The sequence below is a fragment of the Rhinopithecus roxellana genome, chromosome 12 (genome assembly GCF_007565055.1).
Source record: "Rhinopithecus roxellana isolate Shanxi Qingling chromosome 12, ASM756505v1, whole genome shotgun sequence".
Lineage (NCBI taxonomy): Eukaryota > Metazoa > Chordata > Mammalia > Primates > Cercopithecidae > Rhinopithecus > Rhinopithecus roxellana.
Window position 1 is genome coordinate 83244567 of NC_044560.1, and position 26824 is coordinate 83271390.

The 26824-nt window shown below is 49.8% G+C and overlaps 2 protein-coding genes across 2 annotated transcripts in view; one reads left to right on the forward strand and one right to left on the reverse strand.

The window, feature by feature from the left end:
- HDAC1 (histone deacetylase 1) overlaps positions 1–21402 on the forward strand; it is a 46434-nt gene extending 25032 nt beyond the window's left edge. The window contains exons 3-14 of the mRNA XM_010354057.2: positions 3509–3626; positions 12252–12326; positions 14704–14842; positions 15301–15442; positions 16842–16934; positions 18352–18460; positions 18542–18682; positions 19255–19363; positions 19457–19587; positions 19867–20019; positions 20474–20522; positions 20791–21402. Of these exons, the coding sequence (XP_010352359.1) occupies positions 3509–3626; positions 12252–12326; positions 14704–14842; positions 15301–15442; positions 16842–16934; positions 18352–18460; positions 18542–18682; positions 19255–19363; positions 19457–19587; positions 19867–20019; positions 20474–20522; positions 20791–20818 (1287 nt within the window). The 3' untranslated portion in view covers positions 20819–21402. The remainder of the gene's footprint in view (positions 1–3508; positions 3627–12251; positions 12327–14703; positions 14843–15300; positions 15443–16841; positions 16935–18351; positions 18461–18541; positions 18683–19254; positions 19364–19456; positions 19588–19866; positions 20020–20473; positions 20523–20790) is intronic.
- A 213-nt stretch (positions 21403–21615) lies between these two features.
- Positions 21616–24079, reverse strand: MARCKSL1 (MARCKS like 1). Its single transcript, XM_030912929.1, has 2 exons — positions 23702–24079; positions 21616–22874 (listed from the first exon to the last, which is right to left on the reverse strand). The coding sequence occupies exons 1-2, from the start codon at positions 23786–23788 to the stop codon at positions 22374–22376; spliced, it is 588 nt and encodes a 195-aa protein (XP_030768789.1). The 5' UTR covers positions 23789–24079; the 3' UTR covers positions 21616–22373.
- Between the last annotated feature and the right edge of the window lie 2745 nt (positions 24080–26824).

The following is a 26824-nucleotide window of genomic DNA, read 5'->3' on the forward strand; positions in this document are numbered from 1 at the left end:
ATGAACTTTAAAAGGTGTTTTTTTTGTTTTGTTTTGTTTTTCAGAGATGGGGTCTTGGGAGTCTGAACCTATTCTGGCTAGGAGAGGTTGCCTGATAATTTATTTTATTTTATTTTATTTATTTATTTTTTTGAGCTGGAGTCTCACTTTGTTGCCCAGGCTGGAATGCAGTGGCATGATCTCAGCTCACCGCAGCCTCTGCCTCTGAGTTCAAGCAATTCTTCTGCCTCAGCCTCCTGAGTAGCTGGGATTCCAGGCACCCGCCACCACTCCCAGCTAATTTTTGTATTTTTAGTGGAGATGGTGTTTCACTATGTTGGCCAGGGTGGTTTCAAACTCCTGGCCTCAGGTGATCTGCCCACCTCAGCCTCCCAAAGTGCTGGGATTACAGGTGTGAGCCACTGTGCCTGACCCTGATAATTATTTTAAAAAAGAGAAAAGGACAGGGTCTCACTATGTTGTCCAGGCTAGCCTTGAAGTCCTAGGCTCAAGTGATCCTCCAGGGCTTAGATCTTTAAAAGGTTGTTGTGAGAATCATATGAGATAGCATTTAAAGTGTCTGAAAGAGTGACTGTCATAGAGGAAACAATAAATGTTGGCTGTGTATTGAAAATGCTTTATAAACTGCAGAAAATATGGCAGTTTCTCAAATAACATCACTTCATTCAGCATCATTTAATTATAACGTTGAGGAGAAAAATAACTGATATCTGGCGTGGCCACTATCTGTGTGGTGTTTGCACATTCTCCCCTTGTCTGTGTAGGTTTTCTCCGGGTACTCCATTTTTCTGCCACATCCCAAAGATGTGCATGTGAGGTGAGTTGGCATGTTTTCATGGTCCTAGTCTGAGCAAGTGTGGATATGGGTGTGAGTGCACCCTGTGATGGAATGGCATCCTGTCCAAGGTTGGTTCCTTGTGCTGAGCTGCAGGGACAGGCTCTGGTCACCCTTGGAAATGAATGATTAAATTCAAATTATTGTCAAATAAAAATTCATAAAGTAGACAATAATCATACAGATGCACAACAATAAAAGATGTGATACGGAAACAATGAGCCAGGCTGCCATATTTATTATTGTTCGTTTTTGAACTGCATGATGGTAGAAGTTCTTCTTGCAATTTTCACTTTGCATACATTTATTATGTGATTTAACCCACCACCACCACAACCACCATCACTCACTGATTCACCAAAAATTGGGTAAATAATAATGTATATATTTTTTGAGACGGGGTCTTGCTCTGTTGCCCAGGCTGTAGTGCAGTGGCAAGATTATAACTGATTGCAGCCTCGACTTCCCTGGGCTCAGGTGATCCACCTTAGCCTCTTGAGTAGCTGGGACTATAGGCAAGTACCACCACAGCCGGCTAATTTTTTATATTTTTGTAGAGACAGGGTTTCGCCGGGCGCGGTGGCTCAAGCCTGTAATCCCAGCACTTTGGGAGGCCGAGGCGGGCGGATCACAAGGTCAGGAGATTGAGACCATCCTGGCTAACACGGTGAAACCCCGTCTCTACTAAAAAATACATAAAACTAGCCGGGCGAGGTGGTGGGCGCCTGTAGTCCCAGCTACTCGGGAGGCTGAGGCAGGAGAATGGCGTGAACCCGGGTGGCGGAGCTTGCAGTGAGCTGAGATCCGGCCACTGCACTCCAGCTTGGGTGACAGAGCGAGACTCCGTCTCAAAAAAAAAAAAAAAAAAGAGACAGGGTTTCACCATGTTGCCCAGGCTGGTCTCAAACTCCTGGGTTCAAGTGATCCACCTGCCTCCGCCTCCCGAAGTGCTGGGATTTTAAGCGTGAGCCACTGCACCCAGCCCAATAATCATCTTCCTTATTTTTATAAATCTTTCTTAAATATAGGGATAGTTCACATTTATTTTAGTATTTAATGTTTGAAGTGTTTTGGGTCTTTATTAAGAATTTTAGTGATGTTTTTGTGACAGAAATATGCTGTAGGAGCTTAAATTCTTGTTTTTACCAATTATCCTATGGTACAATTGGTTTCTTTATACATTGTTTTGCCTACAGTCACAATTTCCAGGAACTTGTGGATGACATTAAGTGAGGACTTTTGTTGTACTGGTAATTAGAGAGGCAGAGCATCGTCTCTGAAGAAGACCTACCTTTAAGGAATGAGAGGAAAAGAAGAGAATTTTAAAAAGAGGGAAGGAGGAATCAGAATGTTGGGATAACCAGGAAATTATCTTGTCAAGGAAGTGGCAAGGGGAGGATGTGATAAAAATTGTTGATGTGATGACTTATAAAGGATTTCCCATCTGTTTCAGTTGTCATTAGATACCCTTTTTTTGTGAACTCTTGGAGCCATTTTGTCCATAATTTTATAATACATATGTATACATATTTTTTTTTAATTTTTTATTTTTGAGAGGGAGTTTCGCTCTTGTTGCCCAAGATGGAGTGCTGTGGCGCAATCTCAGCTTGCTGCAACCTCCACCTCCTAGGTTCAAGTGATTTTCCTGTCTCAGCCTCCTGAGTAGTTGGGATTACAGGTGCATGTCACCACGCCCAGCTAATTTTTGTATTTTTTGTAGAGACCAGGTTTCATCATATTGGTCAGGCTGGTCTCGAACTCCTAACCTCAGGTGATCTGCCCGCCTCAGCCTCCCAAAGTGCTGGGATTACAGGCATGAGCCACCACACCTGGCCAGTTTTATATAATATTTAATAATAAAAAGTAATAATTTTGTAGGCCGAGCACGGTAGGCTCGGAGGAGGCTGATCAACTACTCGGGAGGCTGAGGCAGGAGAATCTCTTGAACCCGGGAGGCGAAGTTTGCAATGAGCTGAGATCGCGCCATTGCACTCCAGCCTGGGTAACAGAGTGAGACTCCACCTTAAAAAAAAAAAAAGAAAAAGAAAACAGAAAAAAAAGGGCCTGGTGCAGTGGCTCATGCTTGTAATCCCAGAACTTTGGGAGGCCGAGGCAGGCGAATCACAAGGTCAGGAGATCGAGACCATCCTGGCTAACACTGTGAAACTCCGTCTCTACTAAAAATACAAGGCGGAGCTTGCAGTCAGCCAAGATCGTCCCAGTGCACTCTAGCCTGGGCAACAGAGTGAGACTCCGTATAATAATAATAATAATAATAGACTCAAATAATAATAATAATAATAATAATAATTTTGTAAAGCGCCTTACAGTTTACAAAGAGATTTAACAACCTCTTCCCATTCTCTTAACTTCCCTGTGTGGTCCATGTTGTCCCTGTTTAATAAATGAGGAAATGGAGGTTCAAGAGATAGTAACTTGCCTAAGCAACAGAGCTTGAGTTACTCTAGGCCTTCTGATACTCTGTCTCTTGTGGTAATCTTGTTTGCCTAGTTAGCTTGTAAATCTCTTGAGGCCTGAATCTAATCAGTTATTTCTTTTTATTCTTTATAGCACCTAGCTCCATGCTGCGCAGGAAATAGAAATATTCAAACTAGATTGAGTGGACTGGCCGTGGTCAAAAATAACTTGCGCTTTCTCCCTTCTGCCCTCTAGCGCCCTCACAAAGCCAATGCTGAGGAGATGACCAAGTACCATAGTGACGACTACATTAAATTCTTGCGCTCCATCCGTCCAGATAACATGTCGGAGTACAGCAAGCAGATGCAGAGATGTAAGTCCATTCTGTTCCTCCACACTCTCAAGCCCCCAGTTGCATCTTACTTTCCACTGCAGAAGCCCGCTCTGCTGTCATTGCACCTCCCATTCAGTGGACACCAGATTTCCCCTACCTCCTAAAGGTGCTAGAGTGCTTTTTCCCCTCAAGTCGGGTTTTTCATGTTTCCTGATTTGTGAACGATAGAGGGTAGTACTTTTTCTGGTTATGTTCACAACACTGTCCCAAGAGTACTGTAATTATTGTAGTGGAAAAAGCACTGACCTGGGACGGGGAGACAGTAGATACAGTAAAATTTAACTCTAACTCTCAGCTGACTGGGCAAGTCACTTCTCAGATTTTTGTAAAGCGGACTGGGCCATGTGATCTCTGATTTCTGTCCAACTGTAACTGTTTAAACTTGGTGGGCATTGATTGAGAATTTAGAGGCCACTCAGGACAGATTCTAGATGGTGTAATCTTTGAGATGAGGTGATTGCGCCCCTGGCCCCTTGGACTTGAAACTTCAGAGCAGGTCTCATCTTGGAAGCCACGCTTAGTTTGTAGGAATTGTGGGAATTATTTTAGCTGGGGGGGGGGAAGTATTCAAATTTGGAACAAAACTATCATACCTGACTTCCCCCTTGTGTTATTTTAGAAATTATCTCTTAGCACCTAAGACTTCATATAGTGTAACAGCATTGTCCAGAAGAAGTTTTGATTAATTTATGACAGCTTAGATTGAAGTGTCAGAAAATATGTGGCACTTGTTTATTGCTGCTGACCACAAGGTAGTCTTATTCCCAAAGAAGAAAGTTATTTATAACTTATTTTAACTAATAATAACTGTACAGTAGCATTGATGACAGAACCACAGAGACCTTCCTTGAAGCATTAAGCTTCTTTGCTACCGACAACTCCGGGAGCTGCCAGCCGCTGTGAGTGACGTGTTTGCTCTCTGAATTGCAGGGTCTTATTTCCCTCCAAGATGAGGCAAATTCATGCCTTTCCTATAGATGGCTTTAGAGGTTTCCATAACCCATTTAGGCCAAGGATCAGGCTCTATTCTCAGCAGAGTGGGCTGTCACTAGAGGAGCAGCTTGCTATTAAAGTAAGAAAATAAGCTTTCATGTCTTAGTTTGAATCCTTGGTCTCCTAGCCCCTCTGGTGTTATTTCCCCCCCCCTCCTTTTTTTTTTTTTTGTTTTGTTTTGTTTTGTTTTGCGACAGAGTTTCACTTTTGTTGCCCAGGCTGGAGTGCAATGGGGCGATCTCTGCTCACCACAACCTCCGCCTCCCGGATTCAAGTGATTCTCCTGCCTCAGCCTCCCGAGTAGCTGGGATTACAGGGATGTGCCACCACACCCGGCTCATTTTGTATTTTTAGGTTTCTCCATGTTAGTCAGGCTGGGCTCGAACTCCCAACCTCAGGTGATCCACCGGCTTTGGCTTCCCAAAGTGCTGGGATTATAGGTTTGAGCCACCGTGCCCGACCTGTTTTCCCTCTTTAAGAGGAACACAGGACAGGCACAGCGGTTCATGCCTGTAATCCTAGCACTTTGGGAGCCCAAGGTGGGAGGATTGCTTGAGCCCAGCCAGGAGTTTGAGACCAGCCTGGGCAATATAGTGAGACCCCCATCTCTACAAAAAAATTTAAAAATTAGCTGGGCATGGTGGTGCACACCTGTGGTCCCAGCTGCTCAGGAGGCTGAGGAAGGAGGATCTTTTGAGCCTGGAAGGTCGGGGCTGCAGTGAGCCATGATTGTACTACTACACTCTAGCCTGGGCAACAGAGTGAGACCAAAAAAAAAAAAAAGACATTAGTGCCTATTTCATAGTGAAGGATGGGGGGATAAGTGAAGATAATGTATTTAAAGTATCTACCCTCAATGAATTACTTTTGATATTTTGCTGTTGTGTAATCACTTTTGCTATTATGACTTACTATTTTTATTATTTACAAACTTATCAAGGCAGACAAAATACTGTGCCCTTAGGAGTGTGTGGGTTCTGCTCTGGTGCTCCAATTTTTCTCAATCCAGCATTCTAAAGTTGTACATTAAAAAATTCAGTCTGGTTGGGCATGGTGGCTCACACCTATAATCCCAGCACTTTGGGAGGCCAAGGCAGGCAGATCACCTGGGGTTGGGAGTTTGAGACCAGCCAGGCCAACATAGTGAAACCCCGTCTCTACTAAAAATACAAAAATTAGCTTGGTTTGGTGGTACATGCCTGTAATCCCAGCTACTCAGGAGGCGGAGGCAGGAGAATTGTTTGAACCCAGGAGGCAGAGGTTGCATTGAGCCGAGATCGTGCCACTGCACTCCAGCCTGGGTGACGGAGCGGGACTCCATCTCAAAAAAAAAAAAATTTGGTCTGGCCACCTATAGTCCCAACTACTCAGGAGGCTGAAGCAGGAAGATTGCTTGAGCCCAGGAGTTCAAGGCTAGTTTGGGCAATATAGTGAGACCTGATCTCTAAAAAAAAATTTTTCTAATTAAAATAATTAGGTCTTGGGTTTTTCTGTCATCAGAAATGGGGGTAGGAAGAATAAGTCTCTCTAAGGACTTCAGAGTACCTCACTGAGTTGATTCATAGGGTTATGGAGGTCAGAGTAGACAAAGACTTTAGATGTCACTTAACACAGTGCTTTATAACCTGGGTTATCTATCAAGACAGTAATGAGCTCTTTTTAAAAAAATAATTATTTTGGCCGGGCACGGTGGCTCAAGCCTGTAATCCCAGCACTTTGGGAGGCCAAGACGGGCGGATCACGAGGTCAGGAGATCGAGACCATCCTGGCTAACACGGTGACACCCCGTCTCTACTAAAAAATACAAAAAACTAGCCGGGCGTGGTGGCGGGCGCCTGTAGTCCCAGCTACTCGGGAGGCTGAGGCAGGAGAATGGCGTGAACCCGGGAGGCGGAGCTTGCAGTGAGCGGAGATCCAGCCACTGCACTCCAGCCTGGGCAACAGAGCGAGACTCCGTCTCAAAAAAAAAAAAAAAAAAAATTATTTTTATTCTTGTTTTTAGAGATGGGGTCTTGCTTTGGCATCCAGGGTAAGTACAGTGGCAAGATCATAGCTCACTGCAGCCTCAAGTTCCCCCCCCTTTTTTTTTTTTTTTTTGAGACGGAGTCTCGCTTTGTCTCCCAGGCTGGATATCAGTGGGGCGATCTCGGCTCACTGCAAGCTCTGCCTCCCGGGTTCACACCATTCTCCTGCCTCAGCCTCTGAGTAGCTGGGACTACAGGTGCGCACCACCACGCCTGGCTAATTTTTTGTATTTTCAGTAGAGACGGGGTTTCACCGTGTTAGTCAGGATGGTCTCGATCTCCTGACCTCATGATCCGCCCACCTCGGCCTCCCAAAGTGCTGGGATTACAGGCGTGAGCCACCGTGCCCAGCCTCAAATTCCTCTTACTCCTTAACTTGCCCTTTTAGAATATGTACCAATATCTAACCTAGGCACTGGATGTAGTAGAATGAACCTGTAATGCCAGTGCAGGAGGGATAGCTTGAGGCCAGGAGTTCAAGACCAGCCTGGGCAGCATAGTGAGACCCCCATCTCTTTAAAAAAAATAGTAAAAAATTAGTTGGGCATAGTGGCACATGCCTGTGATTCTGGCTACTCAGGAGCCTGAGGCAGGAGGATCCCTTGAGCCCAGTTCAAGTCTGCATTGAGATATGGTCTCATTTCGCCACCACACTCCAGCCTGGGCAACATGGCAAGAACTTGTCTCGATAAAAAAAAAACACACATGGCCAAGTGCGGTGGCTTATGCCTGTAATCTCAGCACTTAGGGAGGCCGAGGCGGGCGGATCACGGGGTCAGGAGATGGAGACCATCCTGGCTAACATGGTGAAACCCCGTCTCTACTAAAAAAATACAAAAAATTAGCCGGGAGTGGTGGCGGGCCCTTGTGGTCCCAGGTACTCGGGAGGCTGAGGCAGCAGAATGGCGTGAACCTGACAGGTGGATCTTGCCATGAGCTGAGATCGTGCCACTGCACTCCAGCCTGAGCAACAGAGTGAGACTCCTTCTCAAAAAACAAAAACAAACAAACCAAAACATAAACCACACACACACACACACAAAAACATCCCACACACCTAACCTAGGAAGTTATGCTTGTGATAAGATCGAGTAAGTCAGGTTTCCTTGCTTGTGGCTGAAATGTAATAAACCCTTTCTGGTCACTTTGAGAGCCTTGACCAGAAGTTCTGACCTAGTATTTAGCAAGTGAAAATGGGAACACAAATAAATGGATTTAGGGGGCTTACGGTGAAAACATGATAAAAGGGATTGGTAAAAAGTTAGGAGACATTCTCATCCATTTTACAGACATGTAAACTTTCCCAGTCACATAGCAAGGTGATGATAGAATGCAGAATGGAACTCTAGTCCCCCAATTCTGGAGTTTTAAAAAATATAGTGTATATAAAATATTTTAGACACACAGGCCAGGCACGGTAGCTCATGCCTGTAATCCCAGCACTTTGGGAGGCTGAGGCAGGTGGATCACTTGAGGCCAGGAATTTGAGACCAGCCTGGCCAGCATGGCGAAACCCTGTCTCTACCAAAAGTACAAATATTAGCCATGTGTGGTGGCGTGTGCCTGTAATCCCAGCTACTCAGGAGGCTGAGGCATGAGAATTGTTTGAACCTGGAAGGCAGAGGTTGCAGTGAGCCAAGATCGCACCACTGCACTTCAGCCTGGGCAACAGAGCAAGACTCCATCTCAAAGAAAAAAAAAAAGAAAAAACATATTTTAGACACACATAAAAAGCATAAAAAATAATATAATACACTTTGGGAGGTCAAGGTGAGCGGATCACAAGGTCAGGAGATGGAGACCATCCTGGCTAACACGGTGAAACCCCGTCTCTACTAAAAATACAAAAAAATTAGCTGGGCGTGGTGGCGGGCGCCTGTAGTCCCAGCTACTCGGGAGGCTGAGGCGGGAGAATGGCGTCAACCCAGGAGGCGGACCTTGCAGTGAGCCGGGATGGTGCCACTCCATCCTGGGCGACAGAGTGAGACTCCGTCTCAAAATAAATAAATAAATAAATAAATAAATAAATAAATAAATAAATAAATAATATAACGAACATCGGCTGGGCGCAGTGGCTCACGCCTGTAATCCCAGCACTTTGGGAGGCTGAGGCGGATGGATCACGAGATCAGGAGATCGAGACCATCCTGGCTAACACGGTGACACCCCGTCTCTACTAAAAATACAAAAAATTAGCCGGGCGTGGTGGTGGGTGCCTGTAGTCCCAGCTACTCGGGAGGCTGAGGCAGGATGAATGGCGTGAACCCGGGAGGCAGAGCTTGCAGTGAGCTGAGATCCGGCCACTGCACTCCAGCCTGGGCAACAGAGCGAGACTCTGTCTCAAAAAAATAAAAATAAAATAATAATAATAATATAATGAACATCCATGTGCCCACTACCCAGCCGGAGAAAGAAAACATTATCAATACAGTTGATGCCCCCTTGGGCATCTTTCCTTGATCACATACCCTTTCTCTCCCACTCCCCCAGCCCCCCACCCCATTACCAGCACTGCCAAGGTATAAGCACTATCCTGAGATTAGTGTTTAATCCCCACATCTCTTTCTACAATGAGCATTTGACTGCCTTCTCTGCCTCCACCTCTCACCCAGTATTGCTTCCCTTTAGTCTAACACTAGCCTGAGAATGAGAAAAGTGTTTATAGTGGACAGAGAGAAACCCATAGAAAAGTCCTCCCTAGCCTCACAGATTAGCTCACATGAGTATCTGCTCTTCCATTTGCCCCCTTTTCATCTCTAATCACATAGTTTATTGACTGGGAATAAATGGGCTGGTCATTTCAGCCACATGTTGGTTTGGGGCCTGAAGAAAAATATTTTTTTTTCTCACGTCCAAAACACCCATTCCTTCCCATGGAGGCTCCATATCCCAAATAAGAGTATAAACAAAGCTTTGGAAACGCAGGCAGGCCAAACCCTGTGCAGGAGGAAGTGGCCAGAGAGGGAAATCAGTCGCCAATGGATAAACAGCCAGGGCCCAAGGACCAAAGTTCTTATTTACACAGCCTCCCAGTGTTTACCCAGGAAGTGAGGAAGAGACCCACCCGCTGCACACTCCCTCATGCAGCCACGCTTCCGCAGAGCACCAGATCTTGGCACCCTCCAAGTTTAGGGCAGAACAAGAGCTGGTAACTCTTGTGGTCATTGTAGATATTGAGCTTCAACTGTGTCTTGAGAGTTTACCAGCACGGTCCAAACTGGGCTCTTCTGCTGTCACCCCAGGGCTGCTCCTTCCTCTGCTTTTGGAACTCTTGTCAGTAACAGTAGGTACAGTAGAAGGCTGGGCAAGAAAATAAGTATGCAGGCCCATACTTCCTGCCTCTGACTTCCTGTAGCTCATCGATGTCTCAGCAGTTACTTTTTTTGTTTTTTGTTTTTGAGACGGAGTCTCACCCTGTCGCCCAGGCTGGAGTGCAGGGGTGCGATCTCGGCTCACTGCAACTTCCGCGTTTTGAGTTCAAGTGATTCTCCTGCCTCAAGCCTCCCAAGTAGCTGGGATTACAGGCTCATGCCTGGCTCATTTTTGTATTTTTAGTAGAGACAGGGTTTTGTCATGTTGGCCAGGCTGGTCTCGAACTCCTGACCTCAAGTGATCCAACCACCTTGGCCTCCCAAAGTGCTGGGATTACAGGCGTGAGCCACCACACCCGGCCAGCAGTTACCTTTTCTGTAAGAGGTTTGGAGCTATAAGGTTTCTCTAGGTCTGAGTCTACAACCTCCAGGTGTGCTTTCCTTCCTGTTTTCATTTCATTTGCCTTGTTGTTTGCATATGTTTCCACATTATGTACTACTTGGTACTTTTACCCCATTAGGCTTGAAATAACTTTACTCCAGTTGTCACTGTGAATGTAGCAGTAAGACACTGGACTATGAGAGTCAAGACACCAGGACCCTGATTCTAGTTCTGCTACTGCCTGGTTTTATAACCTTGGGCAAATCACTTAACTGCTTGGTATCTGTTCCTCCGCACAGTGGGGTTGATATCTGTCTTGTCCAGCTCATAGAGTTGTGACGATCACACGAGGTTGTATATGTGAAAGGACTTAGAAAAGGGCCAGGATATATTTTCACAGGCTTTTAAGACAGACAAACCGGCTGGGCGCGGCGGCTCACGCCTGTAATCCCAGCACTTTGGGAGGCCGAGGCGGGCGGATCACAGGATCAGTAGTTCGAGACCAGCCTGGCCAACATGCGAAACCCCGTCTCTACTAAGAATGAGGAAATCAGCCAGGCGTGGTGGTGGCAGGTGCCTGTAATCCCAGTTACTCGGGAGGCTGAGGTAGGAGAATCGCTTGAAACTTGAGGGCAGAGATTGAAGTGAGCCAAGATTGCGTCACTGCACTCCAGCCTGGGCAACAAGAGCGAAACTCTGTCTCAAAAACAAAACAAAACAAAACAAAACAGACAAACCAAAGCTTGAGGCTTGCATGCTGCTTCTGCCATTTACTAACAGTTCACCTCTCTGAACCTGTTTCCCTACTTTTTTCCTTTTTTTTTTTTTTGAGACAGGGTCTCTGTCTCGCCCAGGCTGGAGTGCAGTTGTGTGATCTCAGCTCACTGCAACCTGTGCCTCCCGGGTTCAAGCGGTTCTTGTGCCTCAGCCTCCCCAGTAGCCGGGATTACAGGCACCTGCCTCCACACCTGACAAATTGTTATGTTTTTGGTAGAGATAGAGTTTCGCCATGTTGCCCAGGCTGGTCTCGAACTCCCAGCCTCAAGTGATCCTCCTGCCTCAGCCTCCCAAAGTGCTGGGATTACAGGTGTGAGCCACTGCGCCAGGCCCTGTCTCCCTACTTATAAGATGGGACCAAATCTTACCTCAGAAGCTTGTGTGAAGATGGATGATCTCGGGTATTTAACGCATGTAGCACAGTGTCTGACGCATTGTAAGTGCCCAGTGAACAATGTTCTCTGAGTCTCTGTTCTTGCCCCTTGTTTGTCAGCTGGCTTGAGGTCCAGAGGGTAAATTTTTCTCCCTCCAGAAATGAACCAACGTTTTCCAAGTTGCTAACTGCTTCTCCATATTAGATTTTTGTTAATTTTCTGACCAGTGGGTGAGATGGGATATCAGTATTGCTTGTTATAGATAATGGGCTAAGACCAGATGTGATGGCACATGCCTATTGGGAGGCTAAAGCAGGAAGACTGCATGAGACCTAGGGAACATAGTGAGACTGTCAAAAAAAGACTCTACAAAAAAAAAAAAAAATTAGCCGGGGCATAGTGACATCCACCTGTAGTCCAAAGTACTTAGGAGACTGAGGTGGAAGGATTTCTGGAGCCCAGGAGGTTAAGGTCAAGGCTGCTGCATGTGAGCCATGTTTGCACCACTGCATTCCAGCCTGGGCAACAGAGCAAGCCCCTGGCTCTAAAAAAGAAAAAAATAATAATGGACTAAAGCTCAAAGATGTTAAACAACTTGATGCAATCATACAGCCAGTAAGTAGTAGAGCCTGGACTAGAACCCACACCTCCTGAATTTAAAGTCTATGTTTTTTTCCATCAGCTCATAAATATGTAAACTAAAGGAAATTGTGGAAACTAACCTTTTACTTATTTCTTTCAAGTCAACGTTGGTGAGGACTGTCCAGTATTCGACGGCCTGTTTGAGTTCTGTCAGTTGTCTACTGGTGGTTCTGTGGGTAAGGAATATTCATCCTCCCCCGAGGGGTAGACTGGGTTGTTCTAGTGAGGTCTGCCTTTTAGGCTGCTATCCTAGTTGGCTGATCTGAAACCATGTAGAATGGTCCTGTGGTTTTCACTTAAGTCTCTAAAATGGCTGGTATAATGTCTCACACCTGTAATCCCAGCACTTTGAGAGGCTGAGGAGGAGGATTGCTTGAGGTCAGGAGTTCAAGACCAGCCTGGGCAACATAGTGAGACCCTTGTCTCTACAAAAAAATAAAGTAAAAACAATTAGCTGGGCATGGTGGCTTGTGCCTGTAGTCCCAGCTACTCAGGAGGCTGAGGCTTAAACCCAGTAGGTTGAGGCTGCAGTGAGTCGTAGTCACACCACTACACTCTAGCCTGGGCAACAGAGCAAGACTCTGTCTCAAAAAAAAAAAAAAAGTTTAAAAAGTCTCTAAAATGTCCTTCTGGTTCAGTCCCAGCCCAAGTTCAATCTCTGACTTGGTACTGACAGGTGTCCTTGACTGTCCTCTCCTACTAAGAGATCTTATGTACAGGAGTTCCCTGCAGACCTCCTGGGGTTGTTAAGATGCTGTATGTAAAAGCAATTTGTGAACTGCAAAGTGCTATAAAAATGGAAGTGTCATCATCTGTGAATCTGTCCTATGAAAAAGTATGGTAATTACCTTTAGAGGTCAGAAATACTCCCCACATATCTCCCACTTCCATTTGCAACTTTTGGGTTATCTCCAGGATTACTCTAAACCCTTTCTTAAATATTTATTTTCCTGTGATCCCCCACCAATATAATCATTGTGTCCACCCCCGCTGCCCCGCCAGTATAATCACAGAAAACAAAGAAGTGCACAGAAAAAAACACAGTCACCGATAGTCACAGGGTTGGTGGATAACCTGTGACCATGTTGGTGTTTGGCCATTCTTTGGTGTGTGTGTTTATATCTGTATAACACATATACAACATCTATATTTTACAAAAGTGGGTTATATACATATCACATATATATGGTTTTATGCCTGCATTTCCTACTTAACGAAAGTGTCTGTAGTTTTCTACAGCTTGCTTTCTTGTGGCTCTATGATCATTCCATGTTGTGGATTTACTTGAGTTGATCTAATCTGTCCCTCTTCTTGATAATTTGGATCTATCTATGCTTTTATTGCTGTTAAAATCAACACTGCAGCCAGACACGGTGGCTCACGCCTGTAATCTCAACCCTTTGGGAGGCCGAGGCAGGTGGATCACCTGAGGTCAGGAGTTTTGAGACCAGCCTGGTCAACATGGTGAAACCTCATCTCTACTAAAAATACAAAAATTAGCCAGGCGTGGTGGCGCACGCCTGTAATCCCAGCTACTTGGGAGGCTGAGGCAGGAGAATTGCTTGAACCTGGGAGGTGGAGGTTGCAGTGAGCCGAGATCGTGCCACTGCACTTCAGCCTGGGTGACAGAGTGAGACTCCATCTCAGAAAACAACAACAACAAAAAATTAACACTGCCACAAATGCACTTGCACACATGGGTGTGTATTTCTCTTTTACTTCTTCTGGGACCTATTTGTGCTAGTGCTTTTTGACCTAGTGTGTCGGCACTATCTTTGGTCAATTGTTTTCTTCCTTTTTTTTTTGAAATAGAGTCTCCCTCTGTCACCCAGGCTGGAGTGCAGTGGCGTGATCTTGGCTCACTGCAACCTCCGCTTCCTGGGTTCAAGCAATTCTCTTGCCTCAGCCTCCCCAAGTAGCTGGAACTACAGGTGTGTACCACCACACCCGGCTAATTTTTTTTTGTATTTTTAGTAGAGACAGGGTTTCACCATGTTGGCCAGGCTGCTCTTGAACTCTTGACCTCAGGTGATCTGCCCACCTCAGCCTCCCAAAGTTCTGGGATTACAGGCGTGAGCCACCGCACGTAGCCTATCTTTGGTATTTTTTCAAAGTTCCTTGACCATGAGCCATAGTAAGAAATAAATTTACACATGCAATCCAGGATACATATAACACATATGCATGCATGCATACACTCACTCACTCTGAAGCCAGAGTTTTACAAAAGAGCAGTTACCTTTACTGTTACTCTGATATTTTTTCTATGATATTTCATTAAATATATATGTATACTAATAATGATGCACAAAATCAGTTTTAAGGCCTGCTAATGGGTTACTACCCTCAGTTTGGAAAATAGTATTTTAAGAGTAGCCAGTATCATGTTTATTTCCTGCTGGAGTAGGGTGGGAGGGAGGGGACTAATCTATGAATTGTACAATACAGCTGTTGAATAGGCAGGTCTTAACCTCTCACTCGGTTCCCTGGGCTTCTTGGAAGAAGGGGAAAGTGGCTTAGTAACGAGCTTATGTTCTCTCTTCCCATGCCCAGCAAGTGCTGTGAAACTTAATAAGCAGCAGACGGACATCGCTGTGAATTGGGCTGGGGGCCTGCACCATGCAAAGAAGTCTGAGGCATCTGGCTTCTGTTACGTCAATGATATCGTCTTGGCCATCCTGGAACTGCTAAAGTATGCCTGCCTGGCCTTGTCTCTTAGAAGAGCACCTTAGGCCAGGTTCCCATTTCCCTTTCCCCCTGGGCTTGCCTCCCTAGTTTCCTTTTCCTACCGATGTGCTGGCTAGGATGTGCTCGGTGAGTGTCTCTGGCCATCATCTCCTTGATGGGGTCTTGGTTTGAACTGAGCCACTGCATGATCAGGGGCAGGTGCTGCTCAGATCCTGCCTCCAGAGTGTCCCTGTGTGGCTGGAGTTGACCCTGGCTGTAGAGTAGGAAGATCGGACTTGGTCGGCTTGGTCAGGCCTCTGGAGACACCTGGCCGCTCTTCCACCTTCCTTCAGCCAGTTTCCACGTCTCTGGTGCTTAGAGATACCTGAGGGAGGCAGCCAGCCCGGTAAGCTGGGACCTGGCGCCCTTGGCGCATCCCATCCCCAAAGAGCCCCCAGACCCCTGACCCCCTTCTGACCCTAGGTATCACCAGAGGGTGCTGTATATTGACATTGATATTCACCATGGCGACGGCGTGGAAGAGGCCTTCTATACCACAGACCGGGTCATGACTGTGTCCTTTCATAAGTATGGAGAGTACTTCCCAGGAACTGGGGACCTGCGGGTGAGAACGCCCTTTAGGAGCCAACCAGCTCACCCTCAGCTGGCAGCTCTACTTCTCTGTCCTATCTCATGCCACTAAAAACTGCTTCCTGCCTCTTCTGCCATTCAGAATACCATGTCCCAATCTGAAGCTCTTGCCCTGATCTCTTTCCCTTCTTTATTCTGGAGGAAGGGAATGATGGGACATAAAGGGCCAGAGAAAGGAGAGGGGTCTCCTAACTCACTGTACTTTCCTCTTGGCCACAGCTGGGTTGCATCACACTATTCTTGTGTCTCATAAGCCTTGAATTTGGGGGTAGGAATTGGGACTCTGAAGGACATCTCAGGTGTTCTTAATGTTTTTGGGTCACTTTCCTGTTTAGCCTTTTGACTGAAAACTATGGACTCTCTCTCCAGAAAAGTACTTGAGATTTTACATCTGATATAGAATAGGTAATAGACAAGTCCCCTCACTGAAAAGCCCATCCATGAACCTTAGGATAAGAATCCTTGGAAGCTACTTCCTTGAACTGTTCCATCTGCTTCTGTTAGCATGAATGTGGTGAAATCAGCTGCTTTGCCATGCCCAGTGGCTTTTGGGTAAAAAAAATGGCACTAATTCAGTTGTTTGCCGTGGCAAACGTTAGAATAAACGAGCATTCACTTTTTTTTGTTGTTGTTGTTGAGACAGTCTCTCCCTGTCACCCAGGCTGGAGTGCAGTGGCATGATCTCGGCTCACTGCAGCCTCCGCCTCCCGCCTCCAGGCGATCTTGTGCCTCAGCCTCCGAATAGCTGGGATTTAGCTGGGATTATAGGTGTGTGCCACTCTGCCCGGCTAATTTTTGTATTTTTAGTAGAGATGGGGTTTCACCACGTTGGCCAGACTGGTCTTGAACTCCTGACCTCAAGTTATTCACCCACCTCGGCCCCCCAAAGTGCTGGACTTACAGGCACATTCACTATTTTGAGGTTACTGGGAAGGACATTCTTACCTCTCTCCTTCCCTCCACAGCACCCTAGAGAGGAAGCATGGGGGAAGTGGAGTGAGCATTAGAGCCCTCTGGAGTGGAAAGGGTTGTCAAGGATGGGTGTTATTTCTGTGACCCACCTGCCAGCCAGCTCTAACCCAATCCCAAGGTAGAAATCTTGTGCTATAGGGTAGGATATTCAATCTCTGGTCCCATCAACAGCTCTCAGCCAGGGTGTAGGCTGAACGCTATGTCCAGAGATGATTTGTCAGTGAAGTTAGATTTGCCAGTGAAGAGAATGGTAGTAGCAAGATACCCCTGTTCTGTCCTGGCCCACATCATGGGCCTAGCTTGTCTCTCTTAGAACATCTTCCTTTATCCCTCCAGCCCCCATCCTTGACCTTCCTTCAAGCTTCATCCTTCAGTTTTACTTTAATGTCCTTCTTAATTAGGATATCGGGGCTGGAAAAGGCAAGTATTATGCTGTTAACTACCCGCTCCGAGACGGGATTGATGACGAGTCCTATGAGGCCATTTTCAAGCCGGTAAGTGGCTTTATCCACCCCTTGGGCTACAAACAGGGGATTGGTCGGTGGTCGGGGGGAGCAAAGCACCCCCACCATACCTCAGGAATCTCTCCTTACTAAAGCTGGTGGGGAGATAGAAGTGTTTGAACCCTGGATTGTTGTGTGGTCAGTTATGGGAACAGACACCCATATTTGTTGTTTCCTTCTATGGATCAGGTCTTCTGCTGGATACAAATGTATCTAGACATGATCTTTGCCCTCATGGACTACAGTGGGGAAGGCAGGCACATGCCCGGTAGTCTGTGATGAGTACTGTTTTTATATCTCTGTTTCTTTGGGCTACTGGGAGATGACTGTGTTCTTTTGGTAGTGGTATGTCTCCTTGGTTTTTCATGTTCCGTATTGCCTTACGTTGATACCTGCACATTTGAAGAAGTAGGGATTTACCCCAATCTTTGCAGACTGGCTTTGTCTGGGAAAGCCCTTCACCAGTCAGCCCATCCAGAAATTCTGGAAAGGCTGTCTGGCATGTTCCATGGGCAGGCTGGCCTAGTGCCTGTGTTTTTGAGGGCTGATCAGAGGAATGAAAGACGAACAACTGCCTGGGCTGGCAGGAGGGTAGCCGGGGATGATTTCACAGAGATGCTGATGTTTAAGCTGGACTTTGAAAAACGAGGAGGTGCCCATGTGAAGAAAGAGGTGATGGCAGTAAGGGTGGCATTTAGTAGAAGGAACAGCACCAGCAGAAGTGCAGAGGTACCAGTGTGGCAGCATGTAGGCCAGTGTGGTATATGGGAGGAATGCTGAAGGAGGTGGTGGAAAGTATATGCTGGGCTCACTATTTCAAAGGGAGCCTTGAATGCCATGCCAAGGAGTTAAATCTTCACTTATAAACAATAAGAAACTGTTTAACCTGATAAGGTCAGGTAGTCATTCAGCAAACCCTGACTACCTACTACGTGCCTAGTATTTAATAAGGGCTACAGAAGTGGGAGTTGTGGTCTCGGTCTCAGTAATGTTAGACTCTGCTTGTGAGAATAAGATAAACTAAAAGTGCTTGCTCATAATGTAAGGCTCCAAGTCTGTAAAACCGAATGAGTAGAGTAGATGCAGCTAAGGGTCAGGAAGGCTTCCTGAAGGAAGTGGCACTAGAGCTTGGGCAATAGAAGAAGAGATATAGGGAGTTGACAGGGAGGCCATTCTAGGTTCAGTGTTACTAGAGTTAGAAGGGTCTTAGAGAACTTTTCAAATTGGAAAACTGAAATCCCAAGTGGGGAAGCAAGAGCTTCAGCCTGGCACTCCCTTTTCTCTCCCACGTAGCATGAGGGAGAGTGGAAAGGTAGGAGTGGGTGGGAAAGTGTTGCACCCAGCCTTTCCACCCCAAACCTCCTATTGCTTTCTTGAGGTTGGTGGTGACCAGGATGTATCATTTTAGGTCATGTCCAAAGTAATGGAGATGTTCCAGCCTAGCGCGGTGGTCTTACAGTGTGGCTCAGACTCCCTGTCTGGGGATCGGTTAGGTTGCTTCAATCTAACCATCAAAGGTGAGACCAGGTAGCACAAGGATGGGTGGGCGGGGTCCTGCTTGGTGCTCCTGTAACTCAGCACCCCTTCTTCCACCAAAGGGCATGCCAAGTGTGTGGAATTTGTCAAGAGCTTTAACCTGCCTATGCTGATGCTGGGAGGTGGTGGTTACACCATTCGTAATGTTGCCCGGTGCTGGACATACGAGACAGCTGTGGCCCTGGATACGGAGATCCCTAATGGTAATAGCTGCAGGGCCAGGTTTGGCTGGGCTGGGTGGGAGCTGGAGCTCATCTGTCCTTAAGTTTATAACCCCTTCCCCGTTGGTCATATGACTACTGTTCTTCTGATACTAGTCACTGAGTCCCCTGCCTGTCCTCTTGTGATCAGCAGACCATAACCATCACTTTTTCGCTAGTCCTTTTTAGCTCTGTCCCCGCTCCCTCCTGCTTTTGGTCTGGACAAAGTTCTCAGTGGTAATTCACAGCTTTGGAATTTCTGCTCTGTAGAGTAACTGGAGTAGTGAGTGAAGGGAGCGTTCATAATGAGCATGGGCTCAAGTGTCCTAAACCAGGAACATGGACCTTCTCCTAGCGACATATACACCACTGGTATAGACCTAGGAGAGTGATGTTAAAAAGATGGAAATCCCATAGGTACCCGTGTCTCACCGTGTCTTGGAGGCATTCTCCTCTGTTTGACAGATGGATCAACGGGCCCAGAGAAACCTACAAATGCTTTAGGGTGCTTACGTGCAAATGGTTCGGGTGCAGTGACCAGGTCTCTTAATGGTCTTCTCCTCTGCCCCAATCAGAGCTTCCATACAACGACTACTTTGAATACTTTGGACCAGATTTCAAGCTCCACATCAGTCCTTCCAACATGACTAACCAGAACACGAATGAGTACCTGGAAAAGATCAAGTGAGTATATCCTCCGGCCACCCCTTGGTTGAACATTCCTGACTTTGGTTTGTCCCTGACCAGAGCCCTGCTACTCTCTCCCATTGGCCACAGACAGCGGCTCTTTGAGAACCTTAGAATGCTGCCGCATGCACCTGGAGTCCAAATGCAGGCGATTCCTGAGGACGCCATCCCTGAGGAGAGTGGCGATGAGGACGAAGAAGACCCTGACAAGCGCATCTCGAGTAAGACCTAGACCAAGAGCCCTATGCCTTCCACTCAGTAGGCAGCTCCCACTTCCACCACCATTCCTGGCTGCACACTCTCCAAGCTCCCCACCTTGGAGAAATCTGTTTCCAGTTCCAGTGCCTGTAGGAACAGGTTAGGGAGCCCGAGTTCCTCCCTCTTCTCTGGTTCCCTTTCCCTTGGTGTCTCGTGGAGGGCCTGCAGGGAAGCACTGGGCAGATGCTGAGCTAGATCGGCACCCGCCTGCTGTCTCACCCGTGCTTCCCACTCCCTCCCAGTCTGCTCCTCCGACAAACGAATTGCCTGTGAGGAAGAGTTCTCCGATTCTGAAGAGGAGGGAGAGGGGGGCCGCAAGAACTCTTCCAACTTCAAAAAAGCCAAGAGAGTCAAAACAGAAGATGAAAAAGAGAAAGACCCAGAGGAGAAGAAAGGTGGGTTTGGGTTCAGCCGGGACTTGGGTCTTGAGCCTGAGAGGATGAATCTATGTAGGGCAGTGGGAGGAGGGAGTGACTCAGGCCCTGCCAGCTCCTGTGGGGCTCTTCCTCAGTTCCTTGAGACTTTCAATGGCTCCCAGAAGTGGCAGGGCCCACAAAACAATGAACCTCTACTGGCCAAGCACGGCTCTCACATACCACCCAAGCCCTTTTCCCAGCACTGCACCCCAGTTTCCCAGGGGGCTGCCTCCGCCCACCAGGTTCTGGCTGTAGCAGGCTGGGAAACCGGTCCAACCTGTTCTCAACAGGGCTCACTGGGAGGACCAGGGATGGGCTTTTCTTTTATGTCCAGTGAGCGTAGTGTTGGGGAAGGGGTCTCAGGGTAAATGAAGACCTCATGGGTCTTTCCAGAGGTGCTGCCCTTGGCCATCCCTGTACTCTTGTGTTCTAGAAGTCACAGAAGAGGAGAAAACCAAGGAGGAAAAGCCAGAAGCCAAAGGGTGAGGAAGGAGCTGCCTGCAGCCATCTCCCTGGCATTGGAGACCAGCCTCTTTGTCCCACCACTCTGAAGAAAGGCACAGGGACAGCTGGTCCAGCTTACAAAGGCCTCTTTCAGGGACCAGTCTGTCCAGCTCTGCAGTTCTAGGCAGAGCTAGGAGCCCCAGCCCCCAGTAGTCACCTGGGATCCTGTGAAAGTCACTGTCTCTGCACTTTTGCCCCAAGGCTCTGGGCTGGGTCATCTCATGCCAGTCTCTGCTCTCTCCACAGGGTCAAGGAGGAGGTCAAGTTGGCCTGAACAGACCTCTCCAGCTCTGGCTTCCTGCTGAGTCCCTCACCTTTCTCCCCCAACCCCTCAGATTTTATATTTTCTATTTCTCTGTGTATTTATATAAAAATTTATTAAATATAAATATCCCCAGGGACAGAAACCAAGGCCCTGAGCCCAGGGCAGCTGTGCTGGGTGAACTCTTCCAGGGGCCACGTTGCCACCCATTCTTCCCCAGTTCTTAACTTTGAACCATAAAGGGTGCCAGGTCTGGGCGAAAGGGATGCTTTTATGCAACCATAAGACAAAATCCTGAAATGCGAAGTGCCTCCTTAGTAGCTTTGGAAAGGTGCCCTTATTGAATATTCTAGAAGGGGTGGCTGGGTCTTCAAGGATCTCCTGTTCTTTTCAGGCTCCTAAGGTAACATCAGCCATTTTTAGATTGGTTCTGTTTTCATACCTTCCCACTGGCCTCAAGTGAGCCAAGAAACACTGCCTGCCCCCTGTCTTCTCCTAATTCTGCAGGTGGAGGTTGCTAGTCTAGTTTCCTTTTTGAGATAATAACTATTTTCATTTTTGTGAGCCTCTTTGTAATAAAATGGTACATTTCTATATCCTCCTGAGCTTGTTTCCTATGTGTCATTGGGTTGGTTTCAACTTTTACTTCCCTGCCCTTCTGGTGTCCATGAGTATTGGGGCAACCCCCTGAACAAGAAAACCCCATAAACTTACCTGCCTGCCTTAACTCCTCCCTTGAGGTTTGAGGTGAACTACTTTCCACCAATCTTCTCACCCTACCCCCAGAAGACCACTCATTAAAACACCACTAAAGGGACGACATTTATTCCTTTTCCAAATGTTACAGTAAAACCAGGTGGAAGAGAATGGTTTTAGCAGTTAGAAAAAAAAAAAAAAAAAGTACAAATCTGGGGTTTGGCCATTAAAAGTTATTTACAACAATGGGAGAAAAAAAGACAACAAGAAGTTGTTTCACATTACAGACCTCCCCCCACCCCAAAGCCTAATACTTGCTTACCAAGTCAAAAAAGACACAGTTGATTCACAAGCTGGAGGTTTGAACTTGAGTAAGACATTTATAAAAACCTAGACGGGGCAGTGTCCTCCCCAGCCCAGGTGCCACTAGGCACAGCACAAGAGACTAAAAACAACAGGGGGAAGGCTGGACACTCAAGGTTTGGGAGTATAAGCACCCCACTTCTGGCTCAGGGATTTGGGGAGTAGGATAAACAAAACCTACTTGGAAAAGAATTGGGGAAGAAAACCAACAACTGCCTTATGCAGGGGTGGGGACAGGGAAGGAGGTAGGGCTAGGGACAGGAGCATTTCACATCACTAACCTAACTTGGGAAGCTGTAAGGGACCATCTTCAACTGGCCTTAGAACCAGATGGCTGATGGGAGAATCCACAGGAGGGAGAGGAAGAAAGGGAACGTGGCTGGGAGGAGGCTATAGCCCCTTCCTTTCTGGGCACAGGAAGGCAGCCAGGGCACCAGGTCCAGGCAGTGACCTCACAAGGACAGCACAGTTTTTGCAGCTTAGAGATCACCCACCTGCCCCCACCTAGCTACTCATTCTGCTCAGCGCTGGCTGGTGTAGGGCCACTCTCCGGCCCCGAGGGAGTGGATGGCTCTGTAGCCTGGGGCCCTGCCTCTTCTTCTGAGGCCGCACTAGCCTCTGCCCCCTTGGCCTGGGGTTCCTGGCTCTCAGGGGTGGCTGCGGCCTTCCCTTCCTGGACAGTGCCCTCGTCGCTGCAGGCACCGATCTCCCCCTGCTCCTGCTCTTCCTCTGTGGGTGAGGAGGCAGAAGAATCACCCCCACCCTCCTTCCGATTTCTCTTGAAGGACAGGCCGCTCAATTTGAAAGGCTTCTTGAAAGAGAATTTCTTCTTCTTCTTGGGGGTCTCCTTGGGGGGGACCTCCCCCTTGGCCTCAGCACCCTGGCTAGGGGGTGCTGGCTCGATGGCATCGCCAGTGGCCCCGGCTGCCTCATCTGTTCCGTTCACGGGGGGCGACTCCCCTTCACCCTTGGGGGATAAGTCTCCATTGCTTTTCACGTGGCCATTCTCCTGCAGGGCAGAGGGGACAGCAATGAGGGCAGGGGCTCCCCATCCCCCAGCGCGCTTCTGATTCCTTCTAGAGGAGGGGGTCCCCGATTCGATTCTACTGCAACCCGAAAGTCTGGCCCAGGATCCCGTCAAACACCTCCCTCTCGCCCCTCACGGGCGCGCGGGCACCGAGCGCGCAGAGGCCGCGACCGGCAGGAGGCGCTGGGGTCCCGTGGCCCCCACCCCCGTCCCCCGGGGCGCGCTCTCTATTCCGCGCGGAACCGCTCCGGATCTGCTGTGCGGATCCCGGGCAGGCGGGCGAGCCGTTCCAGGCGACATTGGGCGGGAAGCCGCTCCGGGGCGCTGTCTCTCTGCACCTGGACGGCCTATTTTCCCAGTCTCCCGCTTTGTGTAAACGGCCCCCACCCACCCCAGGCTCTCCCACATCTCGGCTCCCACTTAAAAAAATAAAAGACCATGGGCCACCGAGGTAGGGTCTGCGGGTGGAGTGCGCTCCCCGCCGGGCCCCAGCTCCGCGGCCCCTGGGCGCCCCCTTGGCGTGGCCCAGCAGCGCCTTTGTTCCCCGCGCGGCACTCGGGGCGGCCGGGGGGCAGCGCCGGGGGCCGGGGCCGTGAACAAAGAACGCGGCGGGGCCCGGCCGGCGCCCCCTCCCCGCCCCTCCCCTCGCTTCGCCCGCGGGGGCTGCGGCGCCGAGAACAAAGGGACCGGGCGGGGGAGGGGGCGCCGCGTGTCCCGGGCCGGACAAAGCGCGCGGCCCCGGCCCCGGGCCCTAGAGGGGGCGAGGTGCGAGAGGAGGGGCTGGGGCCGGCCGCGCCAAGCGTACCCACCTGGCCGTTGGCCTTCGCGGGGGAAGCGCCTGCTGCCTCCTCGGCGGTCACGTCGCCCCGGGGAGCCTTGGAGCTCTGGCTGCCCATGATGGGGGTCTGCTGGGGGGCGCTCGGAGCCGCCCCGGGCTCGCGCCGCAGGGGATAGTACGGCGGGGTTGGCCCGGCCGGCGGAGGGGTGGGGCTGGCGCCCGAGGGGGAGGGGTGCCGGGGGAAGCCGAGCTGCACCTCCGCTCCGCGGCCAACCCGCTAGCCGTACCCGCCGCCGCTCCGCTCCGCGCCAGAATGCCGCCCGCCGCCCGCCGAGCTGCCTATATATAAGCGCTCGAAGCTCGGGGCGGGGCCGGACATTTAAATGCGCGCCCAATCGAGGGGCGAAGGCGGGGTCGGCTCGCAGGCCCCACTTGCGCAGCAGGCGACGCTGGCGGTCGGGTACCCCCCACCTCTCCCGAATCCCAGGGGCAGGTAGAGTCCGGTGTGGGCAGGAGCGAGGCCGGTCCTTCAGCGAGCTGGGCGGGTCGGGGCAGGGCGGGGCGGGGTGCCTGGAGGAAGGGGACGCTCCACCTCTTCGCTCCACCTCTTCGGTGGGCGCCCCCGCAGCCTGGAGCGGCCCCGAACGCCTTGGTCCTACAGCCGCTGTCAGTCTCCCCGCTTGAACCCTTCGAAGGGCTCACACGACCAGACCCGTCAGATGACTGGTCCTGAATTATATACTCTAGAAAATGTGGTCATAGAAGCCGCAGGGCCACTGCGCTGGGCTCGGCACCCGCTCTGGCCTGAAGAGCGGTCAGAGGTCCCACCCACGTCCCTGCCTGCCTGCCGTGGCCAGCCGTGGAGCAGAGGGTTCTGACTTGCCTTGGGGTCACTCTGGTCAGACTAGTGAGGCCTTTCCCTCATTCTTCCTTTCAGTCCCTTGGTGGCCAGTCATTCTGAGTGGGGACAGACAGATTTGCCTTCAGCCCCTCCCGCCCTCAGCTGGGACGCACTGCAAAGTCCCACGTGGGGTATTTTGTGACCTTGAAGGGCATCTCCATCCCTGTTGAAAGGCCAAGCCTCAGCGGCATTGACAACTTGTCTGACCTACTCTGGTCTTTCCTCTTTACCTGGACACACAACTCTGCTCCCCTACATCAGGGTGCCCCAGGCTGGCAGAGAAACCCCAGCCGGGGACTCAAACCTCAAAACATCCCAGTTTCTGAAGGGGAGGGATAGGATGCCACCAAGGGTCCCTCCAAGAGACAGCCCCTTGAGGACAGCCCTCAAAGCTGCCCAGCCCAGCTTCCCACCCTGCCTGAAAGTAAGGGAGCCTGGAGGCAGGGTGGGGGTGGCTGGAGACTCCCTAGCTCTGGTCCTCTGCCACCTCTCCTTCCGCTGGCCTGGATAGGCTGGTGGGAACCCCAGAGTCCTGGCCGGCCCCGGATGTCTGTGTCCGGCTGCCAGCCCTCAGCCCCCAGGAGGAAAGGGATGGGGGCTGGAAGGAAGCAAAGTGTTGCAAATGCAAGGCTGTGTCCCAGCCAGCTCAGCAAGTCCCTCCCCTCCCTCCTACGGTGAAGCCTCCTGGGAGGCCTGAGGCTGTGAAGTGTGGAGACACCCCAGGGCCTGAGAACTTGGGAACTCCCCAGAGATCTAACCAACAAAGGGGTGGGGAGGGCTGAGGTGGCTTCTACATTCTGCACTCACTCCTGTATCCTCCATCCCCACCCCCACCCTGAGACTACAGAATACCCTCAGCTATCTCAGGTTCACTCGCCCTCCACCCCCCACCCCATTTCACAGACTGGGACACTGAGGTTCAGGAAGAGAAAGTGACATGCCCAAGCGCACACAGCAGCTCCAGTAGCTGAGGGTGAGAAAAGGTTTGGAGAGATTTGATAACATGGCCCAAGGACTATAAGGAATCCCCTGGCAGAATTTTCTGTTGAAATCTGGGGCTGCCTGGTCAGAGTGGGAGGCAAGGGCTACTTTTGGGACAGGGAGAGGCACTGTGCCCCCACTGCAGCTCACTGAAAGTACTGTGACTTCTCCACAGCTTGCCACTAAGGGACGGATGTCATGACCTGCTCTCTGTCTCCGCCACAATAGGGAACCCACAATGCTGCCAGGCGCTGCCTGCACCAGCTGGCTGGGCTCAGATGGAGGGAGGGTGTGTGAGTCTTGGAGGGGTTGGGGTCAGAGGTTAAGAGCAGAACCTAAGGCTTCTGATCTCCAGGCACTGCCTGGTGGGGATGAGAGGCAAATCTTCCCAAGGATCCCAGGAGTAGCATCGAGGAGCATCAGGGTGAAAGACCCTGAGTCCCCAGAGCCCCAGAGGGAGGCTGGTCCCCTGGGGAGGCCCTGCATCCCCACCAGACATCCCAGGAGGCTGGGGAGGGGCGCCTGGGAGCAAATCCAGGTCCCAGCAGAATCTGACTTCTGGAAGAGGCAAGAGGTTTAGGATGCTTTAGGGTGGGGGTGGGAGGGTACAGCAGCCCCATGGCCTCCTCGGTCCACACTGCAGCTCCTTCCTCCCCAGCTGCTGCCAACCCAGACAATGCGCCCATTGTTCTGTGTCTCCGGGAGCCTGTGCAACTGCGTGTATCTGTTTCTCTCTGTGTGTGACTGTGTGTATTGCTCTGTGTCTGTGTGTGTGAGACTTTCTGGCTGTGTGTGTGTGTGCGCGTGCCCAGGTGTGCACGTTTGTGGTTGCGTGCGCCCGGATCTTTGTTTGGCCCTGTATATTCAAGGGTGAAGGAGAGAGCCTGGTGATCCTGGTAACTGAGACTTGCTGGGTATGTGCCTGCCCTTCCTTGAGACTGTTGGTGACTGTGTCTGACTGGGTGTGAAACTGTGAGTGTGTGGCTGTATGAGAGAATATCACTGGGCCGGGTGTGGTGGCTCTCGCCTGTAATCCCGGTGCTTTGGGAGGCTGGGGCGGGAAGATTGCTTAAGCCCAGAGTTCAGGAATATCTGAGTGTGTGGAGCAAAGAGCAGCTCCTTTATGTCTGGGTCAGTGTTCCTGAGGGGGCTGTGTGTGCCTCAGTGTGTCATTGAGGCTGTGGCTGTGGTGGTTAGAACCTTTGAGGTGTGGGCATTTACCAGAATGGAGTGACAGGGAAAGGAGGAATGGGAAGGACAGGGTGACTCTGA

Bases quoted from the DNA above. Each gene is read 5' to 3' on its own strand.
- MARCKSL1 (XM_030912929.1), bottom strand. From the start codon at position 23,788: ATGGGCAGCCAGAGCTCCAAGGCTCCCCGGGGCGACGTGACCGCCGAG. The intron at 22,875-23,701 runs GTGGGTACGCTT...TCTGCCCTGCAG, and splicing joins CCGCGAAGGCCAACGGCCAG to GAGAATGGCCACGTGAAAAG.